Below are 16,977 nucleotides of genomic sequence, written 5' to 3'. Positions count from 1 at the left end.
GCAAGGGTGTCAAACATGCAGCCCGGGGGCCAGATCAGGCCCCCGGAGGGCTTCCGTCAGGCCCGCAGAACTGGCTGTCTTGTGCTGTTACTTCCAGTTCTGCTGCTGCTGTGTCATTTTGTTTGCAGCTTACAGATACACACCTGAACGGCAGACTCAGGATTGCAACAGCACAGACATTTTGATGTAATAATTCAGAGCAAGAGGTGTCAGTGATCAGGCACTGTTAAATAAACAAAATATTGCCTTAAGCATATTTTTATTGTAAGTAAAAACACCCCAACCCTTGGTGTTTGTGTCCTTTATAAAGTTTATATCTCTGCTACTACCTGGCATGACAGTTTAAGACACACGTGGCCCGGCCCAACAAGGTCTAATTTATGTCAGATCTGGCCCTCATAACAAATGAGTTCGACGCCCCTGAGCTAGAATATGAGTCTATCTGTCCTTATAATTGGATGACATCTGAAATCTGTGAAATCATTCCAGTCTCCTAAATATAGGACAGATGGACTCACATTCTAGCTGTATCTGAAGAAGCAAGCCGTGACTCACAAAAGCTCATCCCCTGCCACAAATGTTGTTAGTCTTTAAGGTGCAAGAAATTGCAAGTAGGTAAATAGGTACCACTTTGGTGGGAAGGTAACAGCGTTCCGTGCGCCTTGGTGTTTAGTCATGCCGGCCACATGACCACGGAGACGTCTTCGGACAGCGCTGGCTCTTCGGCTTCGAAACGGAGATGAGCACCGCAACCCTAGAGTCGGACTCGACTGGCTTTCGAGCGAGGGAGCCTTTACGGTGCTACTGGACCCTCACTGTTTTCTACTGACACGTAGATTCTAAGTTTGCGCTTTCCTTTCATCCAATAAAAGCTCTGTGATGGATAGATCTTGGGCAGCGAATAGTTATTATGAATCATCTATTACCCAACAGACAAAAGGAGTAAAACCTTTTTGTAACTGTTAGGTTTGGGAGGGGGGCAGGCCCGGAGCTAACGTGGCCCCCCCCGGCGGGTTTTACGCGGGCCCCATCCTTCCCCTTCCCCCCCGTTGCTCCCCTCAGCCCAACAGCCGGCCCCTCGCCCGCCTGCCCCTCGGTATGCCAGCCGTACCACTCTTTCACTCCCGATTCCCCCTCCCCGGCGGGGGGGGGGCGGACTGCTGGATGGTCTCTCTGGGGAAGGCGGGGGGGGCCCCTCCTCCTCCTGGGTGTGCAGTTCTGCTGTCGGGCACCCCCCCCCCCAATGTCACTGTTTGGGGGTGGCACATGCCCTGAAAACCTACACCCAAAGTGGGGAAGAAAGTAGTAACACAATATGGAGGTGCACTGCAAACTATAAACATAACAGCACAAGAGACCAGTCAACTACCCTGTGACAATTTCACACCTTTCAGCAGAGGGATTGCTGGGAGAAGTGGACATGCTCTTTTTACTCACGCTCGCTGACACCTCTCTTGTACTACCCAAAGGAATCTCAGAGCGGCTTACAGTCTCCTTCCCCTTCCCCTCCCCACAACAGACACCCTGTGAGATAGGTGGGGCTGAGAGAGCTCTCTCGCCCTCTCTCTCTCTCTCTCTCTCTCTCAAGAGAGAGAGAGAGAGAGAGTACAGCTCTGAGAGAACTTGTGACTGGCCCAAAGTCACACCAGCAGCTGCGTGTGGAGGACTGGGGAATCAAACCCGGTTCTCGTAGATTAGAGTCCGTGCTCCTAACCACTACGCCGAAACAAGAAGAGCTGACAAGAAAAGCTAGAGCAACCTTCCATTACCAATTGAGAGTTTCTGGCCTGCTCCCAAGCCGAAGTTGCTGAGTAGGTTAGTCCGCTCTTGGAAGACTGGCGAGATTTGAATCCGGGCCCCACCCTTTGCGCCAGGGTCGCTCTGGAAGAAGGGAACTCCCGACAACGAAGAATACAAATCCAGGACAGTGATTTATTGCTTAGAAATACAAATGAGATGCTTCCCAAGGTGAGCCTCCCCCCTTCTAGTGTTTCGACAGTCAGTTCAAGTGCTCTTTTCCCCCCACGGCAGCTTCCATCGCTGCAGGATGAGTCTGGGTCCCTACTTAGAAGTCGTAGTGATCCCCTTCCTCGGCTGCGAAAGTGAACGTCTTGGTTTCTTCGTTTACGTCGGGATTAAGGTTCTCGTCGTCCTGTCATTCAAGGTGGGGTAAGAAGGAAGAAAAACAGATGAGGAAGTGATCTTAGGCACGTTATAGAATATTAGATTCATATTTAAAATGTGGGACGTGCTGCCTGGCCAATGCTCCCTCTCAGGGCTATTTTTGGGCAGGAACGCACAGGAACGGCGTTCCGGCTGGCTCCCAAGTTGGCCACGCCCAGCAGGAACTCATTAGCATAATAGGCCACACCCCACAGCAGAAACTCATTCGGATTGGCTACATTTTGGGTGTGTGGCCTAACATGCAAAGGAGTCCCTGCTACAAAAAAAGGCCCTGGGTTTGGACAACAAACGAGGTAAACAGAATAAGAAGCAAACGGTGGGTGTGGCTGGATGACCACACCTCTGGTAACATGGGGGTGTGGCCTAATATGACAATGAGCTGTGCTGTCATGGGTGTGGCCTAATAGGCTAATGAGTTCCTGCTGTTGGGTGTGGCCTATTATGCTAATGAGTTCCTGCTGGGCTTTTTCTACAAAAAGACCCCTGCTCCCTCTAAGCTGTAGAGTCTTGTGAGCAAAAATTCTACTTGGTGAGCGACTGGCATTAAAGTGGTGAGCCAGCGATTCGGCCGCTGCATCAATCAGTTTGCTCTGGAACCCATCCCTTCCCAAGCTGAGACAGAAATGTGTTGAGCCGGAGGCTAAAAAACTGTGAGCCAGCTCACACTAACTCAGCTTAAAGGGAACATTGTGCCTGACAACACAGCGATGGCCAGAGGCATAGATGGCTTTAAGAGGGGATTAGACAGATTCATGGAGGATAGGTTTATCATTGGCTACTAGCCACGGTGGCTGAGGGGAACCTCCACATTCAGAGGAACTAAGCCTCTGAATCCCGGAGCCAGGAGGCAACATCAGGGGAAGGCTTCGGCCTTATGATCCAGCGATCAACATCTTTTAGCCGTCCTCGGCCTAAAGGACATCTGATTGGCCCTGATCGGGGCTAGGGCTTTTTCGGCCCCGCCCCCTGCCCGGTGGAACAAGCTTACGCTTGAGATCAAGGCCCTGCGGGATCTGTTACAATTCCACAGGGCCTATAAAACGGAGCGGTTCCGCCGGGCTTTCGGGCGAGGCAATGGATATCCATATCCATCTTGGTTTCCCTTACTAGCAAGCAGGGGTCATTTCCTGCAGGAGCACACAGGAGCGGAGCTCCGGTAGTAAAGAGCTCAGGGGGTGGGCACATGCAACAAGCCCCGCCCCCCACTCCCAGCAGCCCTCAGTCAGAGCAAGAAGCAGCCAGGTAAGTTGCAGAGCTCCCCCTGGCCCAAAACAGTCCAGTGGAACCTTTAAGACCAAGTTTTATTCAGGTACAAGCTCTCCCTCCTCTGTGAGGACAGATCTATGCGTACCCCCCCCAATAGCTAGCAATCCAAAACAGTCCAGTGGAGCCTGAGCGGTGGGTGTTGCCTTCTGACACACTTCCGGTGATGTCAGGGGGTGTGGCATATGCAAATAGGTTATGCTAATTAGTTATGCTAATGAGCTCCTGCACCTCTTTTCCTGCTAGCAAGCACTGATTTTCACTCTAGCGAATTATCCAGCTGTGCTCCTCTGAGACGTTCCCATCCAAGCTCTATTATCGAGGCAAGCATGCTCCGGTTTGCTGCCGCAAACTTGATTTGGATGTTAATTTTATGGTTAGACTTCTATTTCTTGTTATGTTAGTCACGATTTTTGTGTGACTTTGTAACCCGCCCTGAACCAGCTTGCGGGGAGGGCGGGATAGAAATAAAAGTAATAAATAAATATGGCCGGTTGTTGTCTGGGCAGAGGAATTGGCTGGCCACTATGTGAGGCAGGATGCTGGACTGGATGGACCCTCCCTGGTCTGGCCCAGCAGGGCTCTTCTTATGTTCTTATGTTCTTATCAGGGGACGGTCTTGGCCTCTCTGTCCTGTTGTTGGCCCTCCAGAGGAACTAGTTGGCCTCTGTGTGAGACGGGATATGCTGGATCAGATGGACCTTCACTGGTCTGATCCAGCAGGGCTCTTCTTATGTTCTTATCAGGGGACGGTCTTGGCCTCTCTGTCCTGTTGTTGGCCCTCCAGAGGAACTAGTTGGCCTCTGTGTGAGACGGGATATGCTGGATCAGATGGACCTTCACTGGTCTGATCCAGCAGGGCTCTTCTTATGTTCTTATCAGGGGACGGTCTTGGCCTCTCTGTCCTGTTGTTGGCCCTCCAGAGGAACTAGTTGGCCTCTGTGTGAGACGGGATATGCTGGATCAGATGGACCTTCACTGGTCTGATCCAGCAGGGCTCTTCTTATGTTCTTATCAGGGGACGGTCTTGGCCTCTCTGTCCTGTTGTTGGCCCTCCAGAGGAACTAGTTGGCCTCTGTGTGAGACGGGATATGCTGGATCAGATGGACCTTCACTGGTCTGATCCAGCAGGGCTCCCCTGATGTTCTTATTCGGATTCTGGCCTGCCGTAGCTCAGCTAAGTCGCTTTGCGATTCTCCAGCCTCCTTCACAGAATTACAATTCCCAGAATCCCCAGGGAAAGGAAGCCATGATTAAACTAATCTGGTATCGCCTAGGTTGTCCGTGCTTTGCAGCCATCCAGCCACTTAGTATGTCGCTCAGAATGATGCACCCGAAGAGGGTATGGAGATCAGATGCCGGCAGCTACTTACGTCACCAGAGAAATACTTCTCTATGAGATTTAAAGCGGACTGGTAGACGGCGTTGTTCTCGTGCGTCTGGAGCGCCTCGATCTTCTCCAAGCCACCGAGCTCTTCCACGAGGACACACAGTTTCTCTGTCTCGCCCAGCTTCTCAGCAGACTGATGTGGGGAGAAAGGAGCGGCACGGCTGTTAAGGAGTGTAACTCAGGGGACAAAGGAGCGGCACGGCTCTGACGGCATATTGTAACATATGTAGACAGGATGACAGCCAGGTATGTTTGTATTAGATCATACTGATCTGGGTGACAGGTATGACTGTCATGTGACAGTGTCACCAGGTACTGATTGCACAGGGTTGCATTCAGCTCAATTAACTATCACCATGAGTCGGCATAAGACTCTGATTGGTGCATGGTTTGTATATAAGGAATGCAGTCCAGGAGTCAGTGTTCACACCTGTGAATGTATTGCCTGCGAAGCACCTTGTCGGACGACTCTATGATATTGGAGACCGCATGGTGGTATGGACTGTATGTAAATATCTGTAAAATAAACCACTGTATATAGTTTCACTAAAGCAACCTGAAACTCTTATTATTCGGACGCTTCATGCACGCCGTCAGGCTCACCTTCATGTCCATGACTTTGGCGGAGAATCGGCACCCTGGCCTAGAAATTCGACTGGCAACTTAATGTCCGGATGAGTTGACTTCAGTCAAAGTTCTTTGCATCGATCCCCATGGTCAATGCATTATGGAGATGCACAAGGTATGCGTCTGGTTGCCAGGTCCCCTCGTCGCACCGTTAGGGAGATTGGGGGGAGCCTCCCAGGACGTCTCCGGTGCGATGACGTCACCTGGAAATGACATCATCACGTTGGGGACACTGCACGGTGATGCTCTGGTCTGAGGGCAAAACTCTATGGTCAAACTGGCTTCAAGCCACAGAGTTTTGCCCTCAAACCAGAGCACCACCGCGTGATGCCCCGATGTGATGATGTCACTTCTGGGTGACGTGATTGTGTTGTGGACGTCGCACAGCCCCGAAAACTGGGGGAACCCTTGCTGCGACCTGGGGACTGGCCACCCGAGGTATACAGGAGAGTGAATGTTACAAGACTGTGGTCACCACTTAAGCATAATAATCAGTTATGACCAGAGGTCATTTCCTGCCGGAGCGCACAGGAGCGGAGCTCCGGCAGTAAAGAGCCCAGGGGGTGGGGACATGAAACAAGCCCCGCCCCCTGCTCCCAGCAGCCCCGGCCATGAGGAGCAAGAAGCAGCCAGGTAAGTTGCAGTGGGTGTTGCCTTCTGACACACATCCGGTGATGACAGGGGGTGTGGCCTATGCAAGTAAGTTATGCTAATGAGTTATGCTAATGAGGCCCTGCACCTCTTTTCCTACAAAATGACCCCTGGTTATGACTTATATTGAGCTCTTGGCCTATCAAAGGCAGTGCCGGGCATTGAACAGGAGGGTGGCGGGGGCAGTGTCCCAGGAGGAAAAAAACACCGAAGGAAAACAAAGTCTTGGCTACTTACCAGACGTTCTGACCATAGAGATGCTAGCAATTCCTAGAGCTACCCTTGTCACATCCAAGTAGCTCCAGGAATCAAAGGGAAGTCTATGGTCAGAACTTCCTGTATGTAGCCAAGGCCCTGTTGGCATATTGTATTATATGTATGCAAGATGACAGCCAATGATGCACACATGTTAGATTAAACTGATCTGGGTGACAGGTAAGACTGTCATGTGACAGGGTCACCAGATGCAAGTTGCACTAGGTTGCATCAGCTAATTAACTATGTCACCATGAGTTGGCAAAATGACTCTGATTGGTGCAAGTACTGTATATATGTAATGTAGTCCAGAGGCAAGTGTTCCACACCAGTGGAAGAGTGTATTGCGAAGCACCTTGTCGGTCAGTTCTATGAACCTGGGATACCGCATGGTGGAAAGGACTGTGTAAATAACTGTAAATAAAAGCCACTGTATATAGCTCAGATACAGCATCCTGATATCATTATTATTCAGACGTTCTGCGCATGCCGTCAGGCCCATATTTTTCTTTGTAATTTTTCTCCCCAAGATGAATGCACCCTTTGGCCCCAGTTTCCACACGCTGATCGGCTGAGCATTGGCAGGCAAGGGCCTCCCGCCATAAGCGGGCAAATGGGAGCCCCTAAGGGTCAGTTTTGTCAATTCCAGAAGCAGCTCTCAGGTAGAGAGCCCGTCACCTGGTCCTTTTAACTGGAGGCAGCAGGGATTGAATCTGGGATGTCCTGCATGCAAGGCAGATACTCCACCACTGACCCAAGGGAGAGCTAGGCCTTGAAAAATCCTGGCACTGAGTTTCCTATGGACAAATTCAGTTGAGAGCCAAACGCATTCCTCTCATGGCCCCCATACATAAGTGAACCAGCCTGTACGAGATTCCAGTTCAAATCCATGGCCAACCTGGTGGAACTCTCTGCTGAATAATATCCATGCCCTTGCAGGACCCTGATGCAGTTCTGCAGGGCCTGTAAGGTAGAGATGCTCCGCCAGGCATTTGGCAGAGGACAGCCATGCTCTCATCTTCCTGGCACTCCCACCCCCCACTTCCCCGTGAAGCCGTGGCGCGAGTAGGCCTTCTAGTGCCATCCTTAGGTTACCTACTGTATTGCTGATTTTATTTGGTTTTATTTATGATGCACTTTTAATGATGTATTCATTTCTTGTGTTGTACTCCACCCCAAGCCCTGTTCTTTGGGGGCGGTGGTTTAAAATAGAATCCAATAAATAAATAAATAATAAATGTCCCTTATTTATAGGAAGCTGAAACTGACGCTCCGTGTTCTCAGAGGGGGGCTTGAAGCATCCTGGAATACTGCGTAAGGAAAGAAGGAGGAAGGGGAAGAGGGGGGGAAGGGGAAGAGGGGGGGAGGGGGAAGAGGAAGAGGGGGAAGAGGAAGAGGGGGAGGAAGGAGAGGAAGAAGAGGAGGAGGAAGAGGAGGAGGAAGAGGAGGAAGAAGAGGAGATTGGATTTATACCCCGCCTTTCACTACCCAAAGGTGTTTCAGAGCGGCTGACAAACTCCTTCCCCCTCCCCTCCACACAACAGACACCCTGGGAGGTCGGTGGGGCTGAGAGAGCTCTGACAGAGACTCCTCTTTTTCAAGAACAGCTCTTATCAGAACTACGGCTTGCCCAAGGTCATCCAGCAGGTGCAAGTGGAGGAGTGGGGAATCAAATCCGGTTCTCCCAGAATAGAGTCCATGCACTTAACCACTACACTAAACTGGAGAGAGGCAAATCATTGGAAGCAGAGAGAGAAAATTCTTACCAAGAAGATGTTGGAGAGGCTATCGAGGATCACTTGGACGGTTTTCCCATCCTTGACCGTCAACAAGTTGAGCAAGGGCAGGAGGGTCCCGACTTGGACCAGATCGACGATCTGCTCCACAGTGCCTCCGGTGGTGAAGTTGGCCACTGCCCAAATAGCCTCTTTTTGGGCCTTGAAGTCTCCCTGCAGATGGGGAGTGAAAAGTCAGCAAAAAACAGAGGGGGGGGGGAACAGCATCAGATCTGTAGCCTATTCCAGTTGCACACCATACCAACAAATAGCCGCTTAACCAAGTAGACGTTAAGTCCCTTTGGAAATCAGACCCGTTTTCTTCTTGTGTGTAATTATAACATTGGTTCTCATTTTGGCATTCTTGGGAAAGCTTGCAGGGGACCCAGAACCGTTTGGTAGTTCCGGGTCCCCGGGAGGTAAAATTTGCGGCGACCAGGGCTAGATCCTTTTCGGTGGCGGCCCCTACCTGGTGGAATGAGCTCCCGGAGGAGATCAGGGCCCTGCGGGACCTTATGCAGTTCCGCAGGGCCTGCAAGACGGAGCTCTTCCACCAGGCTTTCACGTAGGAGCCGCCGCTGCCACCACCACCAACGGTGGTAATGCCAACTGGATTCGGATCACCATGGGAAGTACAGCCTACCCTATGTGACATCAACACCTACTGGATAGTGGCACCTCAACGGGGCCGAATGAAGATCGAAGACACCATAATTACCATTACCAAGGACCATCTTGCGGTGAAGCACTTATTTATTACTATTGTTATGTATAATTGCTGCTATGATTTTACTGTTTTATGGATTTTATGTATGGGCTGTTGCCCTCTGTAAGCCGCCCTGAGCCCGCTTGTGGGGAGGGCGGGGTAAAAATACCTAAAAGATTTTTTTTTTTAGAATGGGTGCTAAAACCCCTGCCGGGGGGGGGGGGAGCAGCCTCCACTGGCCACCTCAGCATTCATTAGCTGCCTTTCTGCTTGCCATAGGGAGCTCTTACAATATAGATAACACACAGAATAAAACTTATTTAAAAAAATAAAATTTAAAACCACAGTTTAGGTCTGCCAGTAAGTAAATCAAATGCGGCCCTAACTAAAAACATCTTCAACTGCCTCCTAAGAGTTGAAAGCAAGCGGGCAAGACACACCTCCCCAGGGAGACTGTTCCATAATCAGGGGGCCACCACCAAAAAGGCCCTCACTCGGGTACCCACCAACTCAGCTTCTTTGAGAAACACGACACTCTGTCTGGGGCAGTGATGCTGTGTATTCTTGGTGCTTGTGGGGGGGGGACAGCGGGAGGGCTTCTGGAGTTCTGGCCCCGCTGGTGGACCTCCTGAGGGCACGTGGGTTTTGGCCACTGTGTGACACAGAGTATTGGACTGGATGGGCCATTGGCCTGATCCAACATGGCTTCTATTATGTCTGTGTGGGGCAGTGATTGTCTTCTTGGTGCTTGGGGGGGATAACAGTGGGAAGGCTTCTGGAGTTCTGGCCCTGCTGGTTGACCTCCTGGTTGACCTGGGTTTTGGCCACTGTTTGACACAGAGTGTTGGACTGGATGGGCCATTGGCTTGATCCAACATGGCTTCTCTTATGTCTGTGTGGGGCAGTGATGGTTTCCTTGGTGATTTGGGGGTAACGGTGGGAAGGCTTCTGGAGTTCTGGTCCCACTGGTGGACCTCCTGAGGGCACCTGGGTTTTGGCCACTGTTTGAAACACAGAGTGTTGGACTGGGTGGGCCATTGGCCTGATCCAACATGGCTTCCCTTATGTCTGTGTGGGGCAGTGATTGTCTTCTTGGTGCTTGGGGGGGGTAAAGGTGGGAGGGCTTCTAATGTCCTGGCCCCACTGCTGGACCTCCTGAGGGCACCTGGTATTTCTGGCCACTGTGTGACACAGAGTGTTGGACTGGATGGGCCATTGGACTGATCCAACATGGCTTCCCTTATGTTCTTATGGACAGCCAGGAGGGCCTCTCCCTGTGATCTTGATTCCTGGGCAGAACATACGAGAGGAACGCATGCCTCATTTAAGGGACAGAAGCACTGATCTTACGGAGACAATGAAACCGGTGCCGAAGAAGCATGTTCTGTAGCTTTCCCATAATGCCCATGACGTCAGCCACGCCGAGGAGATTTGGTCACCCCAAGCGAGATCCACCCATCCCTTCCTGAGCCTGCTTCACAGCTACCCAGGCATAACCCATGCTGTCGATGGGTGGGAGAGGGCCAAGCGCCCGAGTGCTCTCGGTCCCCTCAACAGCCTCCCGAGCACCTCCGTGCATTACCTTTTCCAGAAGCTCCACCAGGGGATGCAGGAGCCCGCAGGTGATAATCTGCTGGATCTGCGAGCAGGGCCCCGCTGCAATGTTGCTGAGTGCCCACGCCGCCTCCTTCTGGATGGAGGACTTGGGGTGCCGCAGGAGCCGGGGGAGGATGGCCAACAGGCCCGCGTCGATGGCCAGCTGCGTCTGCTCGTCCGTCCCGGTGACGATGTTGCCAACAGCACGCAGAGCTGGAGTCTAAGGCAGAGATGCGTTAAGGAGGGTGGGCAGGGGACACAGAGCGTAAGAGAAGCCATGTTGGATCAGGCCAATGGCCTGTCTAGTCCAACACTCTGTGTCACACGGTGGTCCAAACCCAGGTGCCCTCAGGAGGTCCACCAGTGGGGCCAGAACTCCAGACGCCCTCCCAATGTCACCCCAGCAAGCACCAGAAATACAGAGCATCACTGCCCCAGATATAAGAACATAAGAGAAGCCACGTCAGATCAGACCAGTGGCCCATCCAGTCCAGCACACTGTGTCACACAGTGGCCAAAACCCAGGGGCCATCAGGAGGTCCACCAGCGGGGCCAGAACTCCGGAAGCCCTCCCAATGTCACCCTCGCAAGCACCAGAAATACAGAGCCTCACTGCCCCAGATATACGAACATAAGAGAAGCCATGTTGGATCAGGCCAATGGCCTGTCTAGTCCAACACTCTGTGTCACACGGTGATCCAAACCCAGGTACCATCAGGAGGTCCAGCAGCGGGGCCAGAACTCCAGAAGCCCTCCCAATGCCACCCATGCAGGCACCAAGAATACAGAATATCACTGCCCCAGGCATGAGAGAAGCCATGTTGGATCAGGCCAGTGGCCCATCCAGGCCAACACTCTGTGTCCCACAGTGGCCAAAACCCAGGGGCCATCAGGAGGTCCACCAGCGGGGCCAGAACTCCATAAGCCCTCCCAATGTCACCCCCGCAAGCACCAGAAATACAGAGCCTCACTGCCCCAGATATAAAAACATAAGAGAAGCCATGTTGGATCAGGCCAATGGCCCATCCAGGCCAACACTCTGTGTCCCACAGTGGCCAAAACCCAGGGGCCATCAGGAGGTCCACCAGCGGGGCCAGAACTCCAGAAGCCCTCCCACCGTTACCCTCCAAGCACCAGGAATACAGAGCGACACTGCCCCAGACACAGTCTTCCAGCTATACCTTGTGGCTAATAGCCACTGACGGACCTCTGCTCCATATGTTTACCCTTCCCTCTCAGAGAAACATATGGAGGGTGACAAAGGATATGGGCATATCCCAAACCACAACCCAAAGATGTGCAACATGTTTATGCATGTAGCAAGTGAGCAAAGGCAATTCACAGAGTCTCTTCTGAATTTTAGGGGTGAAGGTCATAAGAGATGGCATAGTCTGTTAGAATTATATAGCTTTTTCTCCCACAGAACTAGGTCGACTTGGATCTGTCCTTGATTTTTGATTAATGGGCAGTTTTCTTCACTAGGAAGGACTGTTCGTAGGGCGGCTCAGAGTTTAAGTTCGAGACCCGAGTGCCGTGTAATAGATTGAGCTCCCGTCTCTGGTCCCAGCTCCTGCCAACCTAGTTGGAAAGCAAGAAATTGCAAGTAGGTAAATAGGTACTGCTTCAGTGGGAAGGTAACAGCATTCCATGAGCCTTGGCGTTTACTCATGCTGGCTACATGACCACGGAAACGTCTTCGGACAGCGCTGGCTCTTTGGCTTGGAAACGGAGATGAGCACCGCCCCCTAGAGTCGGCTTTCAATCAAGGGAAACCTTTGCCTTTACTTAAATCCATGCTCCCTCTAAGCTGTGGAGTCCTGCAAGCAAAAATTCTACTTTGTGAGCTACTGGCATTAAAGTTGTGAGTGAGCAAGCGATTTGGCTACTGCATAAATTAGTTTGCTCTGGAGCCCTCCTTCCTGAGCTAAGACAAAAATGGGTGAGCCGGAGGTTTGGTGTAGTGGGTTAAGTGCGCGGACTCTCATCTGGGAGAATCGGGTTTGATTCCCCACTCCTCCACTCGCACCTGGCTGGATGACCTTGGGCAAGCCGTAGTTCTGATAAGAGCTGTTCTTGGAAAAGAGCAGTTTCTGTCAGAGCTCTCTCAGCCCCACCTACCTCCCAGGGTGTCTGTTGTGGGGAGGGGAAGGGAATGAAGTTTGTAAGCCGCTCTGAGACTCTTTCAGGTAGTGAAGGGCGGGGTATAAATCCAATCTCTTCTTCTTCCTCCTCTAATCTGGGAGATAGGAAAGGAGTTTGTAAGCCGCTCTGAGACTCCAAGTGAAGGGTGGGGTATAAATCCAATCTCCTCTCCTCTTCTTCCTCCTCTAATCTGGGAGACCCAGGTTTGATTCCCCACTCCTCCACTGGCACCTGGCTGGATGACCTTGGGCAAGCCATAGTTCTGATAAGAGCTGTCCTTGAAAAAATAGCAGTTTCTGTAAGAGCTCTCTCAGCCCCACCTACCTCACAGGGTGTCTGTTGTGGGGAGGGGGAAGGGAAAGGAGTTTGTAAGCCGCTCTGAGACTCCTTTAGGTAGTGAAGGGTGGGATATAAATCCAATCTCTTCTCTTCGAAAAAAACTGTGAGCTAGCTCACACTAACTCAGCTTAGAGGGAACATTGCAGTCAACAAGCAGGTGGGCTGTACTGTTTGGACTCCAACGTATTGGCGGTCGTGCTGAGAGAGGAAATAAGACATTTCCACCCATCCCTACCGACAACCAGTGCTGAAGAGGGGGAAGGCAGAAAGCTCTTCCACGGCGAGACGAGGAATCCAACATCTCTGCCTAAACACCCATTTACCTACCAGAACGGGCAAGTCCGGACAGGACAAGAGCTGCACCAGCCTCGGCAGTATCCCCATATCCACCACGACGTGAATGCGGTCGTTGGTTCCGTCGGTCAGGTAGGAGACAGCCCAGCAGGTGTCTGCGATAATGTCCCTGTCTTCGTGTTGCAGGAGACAGATCAGCGCGGGGAGGATCTGCCTCACGGCTTCCAGAGGCGGCCACGGGTTTTTATTCCGGCAGAGGTTGGACAGCGTCCACGTGACGTTCCTCAGGAACCCCACCTGGAACCAGAACGTGGCAGGACTCTTCAGAGAGGTTTCATCCCATTGGCTGCAAAGCCGGGGGGTGGGCTCTTTCATTATTATTATTATATCATTATTATCATCATTATCATCATCATCATTTGGTCATCCAGCCACACCCACCTATTGCTTCTTATTCTCTTTACCTTGTTTGTTGTCAAAACCCAGGGCTTTTTGCATGTTAGGCCACACACCCCTAATTGTAGCCAATCCTAATGAGTTTCTGCTGTTGAGTGTGGCCTATTATGCTAATGAGTTCCTGCTGGGCGTGGCCAGCTTGGGAGTCAGCCGGAACTCCGTTCCTGTGCGTTCCTGCCCAAAAATAGCTGCTGCTATTATTATTATTATTATTATTATTATTATTATTATTATTATTATTTCCAATACTCCTACAACAGTGTTCGGCAATAAATAGCGATTCAACACTAGATACCATTCAGTGAGGATACAGAAAAGAAGATCACAGGTTTTCATTAGCCAGGTGAGGTAACTAAAATCAAGACGTTCAATAGCCAGGTGAGATAACTAAAATCAAGACGTTCAATACAAACAGGAAATTATGCTTAACGTTAAGGCTATTTCGGATTGTAACATAATCAAATACAGTACCATGCAATCAAAAGAACAGTACATTTCTACAGGCCAGGTTGTTTGGAATTGTTTCGCTATTTTCTAAATAACTGATCGTAGGAAACCAATACTGCCTGGCAATGTTCCCTCTAAACTGTGGAGTTTTGTGAGCAAAAATTCTACTTTGTGAGCTCCTGGCATGAAAGTTGTAAGCGAGCGATTTTGCTACTGCTTCAATTAGTTGGCTCTGGAGCCCCATCCTTCCAGAGCTAAGGCAAAAATGTGTGATCCGGAGGCTAAAAAACTGTGAGCTAGCTCACACTGACTCAGCTTAGAGGGAACACTGCTGCCTGGAACCACTTTTGATATTTTTCTGACAGCAAAGCCAAGGAGTTATATGAAGTACGCCCATAGAGGAAGCAATCCCAGATTCTTTTTTCCCCAATCTGTTAATGTAGGGACATTTTTTTGGCTTCCATTTTTGTGCAATCGTTATTTTTGCTAACATCAATAAGGTAGAAATTAATGTTTCTGTACTTTTGTGACTTACAGATGCACGCCATGTCTCCAAGAGGATAGAGTCCAGATAACTAGGTAAGTTTACATTAGTTATTAATGAAATTTGTTTTAATATCTACCTCCAGTACATTTGAGCTCATTAGCATAACAGGCCACACCCAACAGCAGAGACTCATTAGGATTGGCTACATTAGGGGTGTGTGGCCTAACATGCAAAGGAGTTCCTGCTACAAAAAAAGCCCTGGGTTTTGACAACAAACAAGGTAAAAAGAATAAGAAGCAAAAGGTGGGTGTGGCTGGATGACCACCCTTCTGGTAACATGGGGGTGTGGTCTAATATGCCAATGAGCTGTGCTGTCACGGGTGTGGCCTAATATGCTAATGAGTTTCTGTTGTTGGGTGTGGCCTGTTATGCTAATGAGTTCCTGCTGGGCTTTTTCTACAAAAAGAGCCCTGGATAGGGTATGAACTGAGGGTATGAACTGGGGTTAATCCAACTCTTTCCTCAAGATTTGTGGGAAAGCAAAACATTAGGGGCACTCAAGGGTTCATTTCAAGCTGGAGAGGATGCGGAGGGGGAAGGAACATACATTCATTGTCGGTGGTTTCGCCCAATAGTTCTTACATTTTGGAAAGATATTGCACAACAAATAACATATCACTGGACATACAATTCCTGTTACGACACACCCAATTCTGTTGAACGTTTGGCCTGACTTACACATTCCCGACATACAATTTTTAAAAATTGTCACGCTATTATTGGTAGCTAAAAAAGTAATTGCCTCTCATTGGAAGGCCTCCCAGCCAATGTTCCCTCTAAGCTGTGGTGTCTTGTGAGCAAAAATTCTACTTTGTGAGCTACTGGCATTAAAGGTGTGAGCGAGCGATTTCACTACTGCGTAAATTAGTTTGCTCTGGAGCCCTCCTTCCTGAGCTAAAACAAAAATGTGTGAGCCGGAGGCTAAAAAACTGTGAGCTAGCTCACACTAACTCAGCTTAGAGGGAACACTGCTCCCAGCTACCTGAGGTAAAGGAGCGGTATATATGTCTGTGGGACTACATAACTTTTGACAAAATAGCGGATGTTGAGATGTCAAATGAGTATCCTATGTCGGAGTCAAATTTCCTGAATTAGTGGTACCCGGCATTGGAAAAACTTTTGAAGAAGATGGATTCCCCGTATTCCTTTAGCAATCCCCGCTACTTCAAATTTATCTCATTAACGTCACAATTAAGATTTGTATAAGGTAGTATTGAAGTCAGGTATCAGTCCCCTGGCTGCTTCTACCGTCTGGCCGGTTAATGTACGTAGTGGTGGTCAGTGTTCCCTCTAAGTTGAGTCAGTGTGAGCTAGCTCAGGGGTTTTTTAGCCTCCGGCTCACGCATTTTTGCCTTAGCTCAGGAAGGGATGGCTCCAGAGCAGACTAATCGATGCAGGAGCCAAATGGCACACGCACAACTTTAATGCCAGGAGCTCACAAAGTGGAGCTTTGGTCCATGAGGTCGTGAAGAGTCGGACTCGACTGTGCGACTGAGCAACAACAACAAAACAAACACAAAGTGGAATTTTTGCTCACAAGACTCCACAGCTCAGAGGGTGCGTCGGTGGTGGTAGAGGCCAGTGCCATCAAGTTGCAACCAGCTTACAGTGACCCCCGTAGGGTTCTCAAGGCAAGAGACGTTCAGAGGTGGTCGGCCATGGCCTGCCTCTGCGTAGCCACCCTGGACTTCCGTGGTGGTTTTCCATCCAAGGACTAACCAGGGCCGACCATGCTTAGCTTCCGAGATCGGATGAGATCGGGCTAGCCTGGGTACATTCAGGCCAGGGCATTTAGAGACTCACAAGTCAAAAGGTAGAGTCGGCTTGTAGAGTTAGAGGGAAGAACTGGATGTCCCAGTTCAAGATGGGAGCTTAGCTGCCGTTCACCCAACAAGGCGGGAAGCTTACTCACAGGGGTAGTTGGTGCCACCAGAGCCAGAAGAGGTGGGATGACGTTCTGCTGGATGAGAGAATCTCTGTACATGGGGCCGTCGCCTGCAGGTAAGAGCAGCGGTCAAGAGGATCACTCGCCAATAAGCGTTCTGTTACCCCTGAAGATGGTAGATACTGACTTGAGTTACAAACAGGGGTCATTTCCGGCGAGAGCGCACAGGAGCGGAGCTCCGGCAGTAAAGAGCCCAGGGGCGGGCACATGCAACAAGCCCCACCCCCTGCTCCCAGCAGCCCTCAGTCAGAGCAAGAAGCAGCCAGGTAAGTTGCAGAGCTCCCCCCGGTTCAAAACAGTCCAGTGGCACTTTTAAGACCAAGTTTTATTCAGGTACAAGCTCTCCCTCCTCTACGAGGA

At 50.5% G+C, this 16,977-nt stretch overlaps 1 protein-coding gene across 1 annotated transcript in view; it reads right to left on the bottom strand.

Moving 5' to 3' along the window:
- Positions 1-1,937: 1,937 nt before the first annotated feature.
- The window catches only part of LOC107113583 (importin subunit alpha-1-like), a 25,432-nt gene continuing 10,392 nt past the window's right edge, over positions 1,938-16,977 (bottom strand). Inside the window, exons 4-9 of the mRNA XM_015414931.1 lie at positions 16,585-16,667; positions 13,256-13,519; positions 10,434-10,667; positions 8,137-8,319; positions 4,821-4,970; positions 1,938-2,152 (exon numbers count right to left, since the gene is read on the bottom strand). Coding sequence (XP_015270417.1) covers positions 2,066-2,152; positions 4,821-4,970; positions 8,137-8,319; positions 10,434-10,667; positions 13,256-13,519; positions 16,585-16,667 — 1,001 coding nt within the window. The 3' untranslated portion in view covers positions 1,938-2,065. The remainder of the gene's footprint in view (positions 2,153-4,820; positions 4,971-8,136; positions 8,320-10,433; positions 10,668-13,255; positions 13,520-16,584; positions 16,668-16,977) is intronic.

Source organism: Gekko japonicus, unplaced genomic scaffold (genome assembly GCF_001447785.1).
Source record: "Gekko japonicus isolate JY-2015 unplaced genomic scaffold, Gekko_japonicus_V1.1 scaffold3178, whole genome shotgun sequence".
NCBI lineage: Eukaryota > Metazoa > Chordata > Lepidosauria > Squamata > Gekkonidae > Gekko > Gekko japonicus.
The sequence above is the reverse complement of the archived record's forward strand: the minus strand, read 5'-3'. Positions and strand labels throughout refer to the sequence as shown.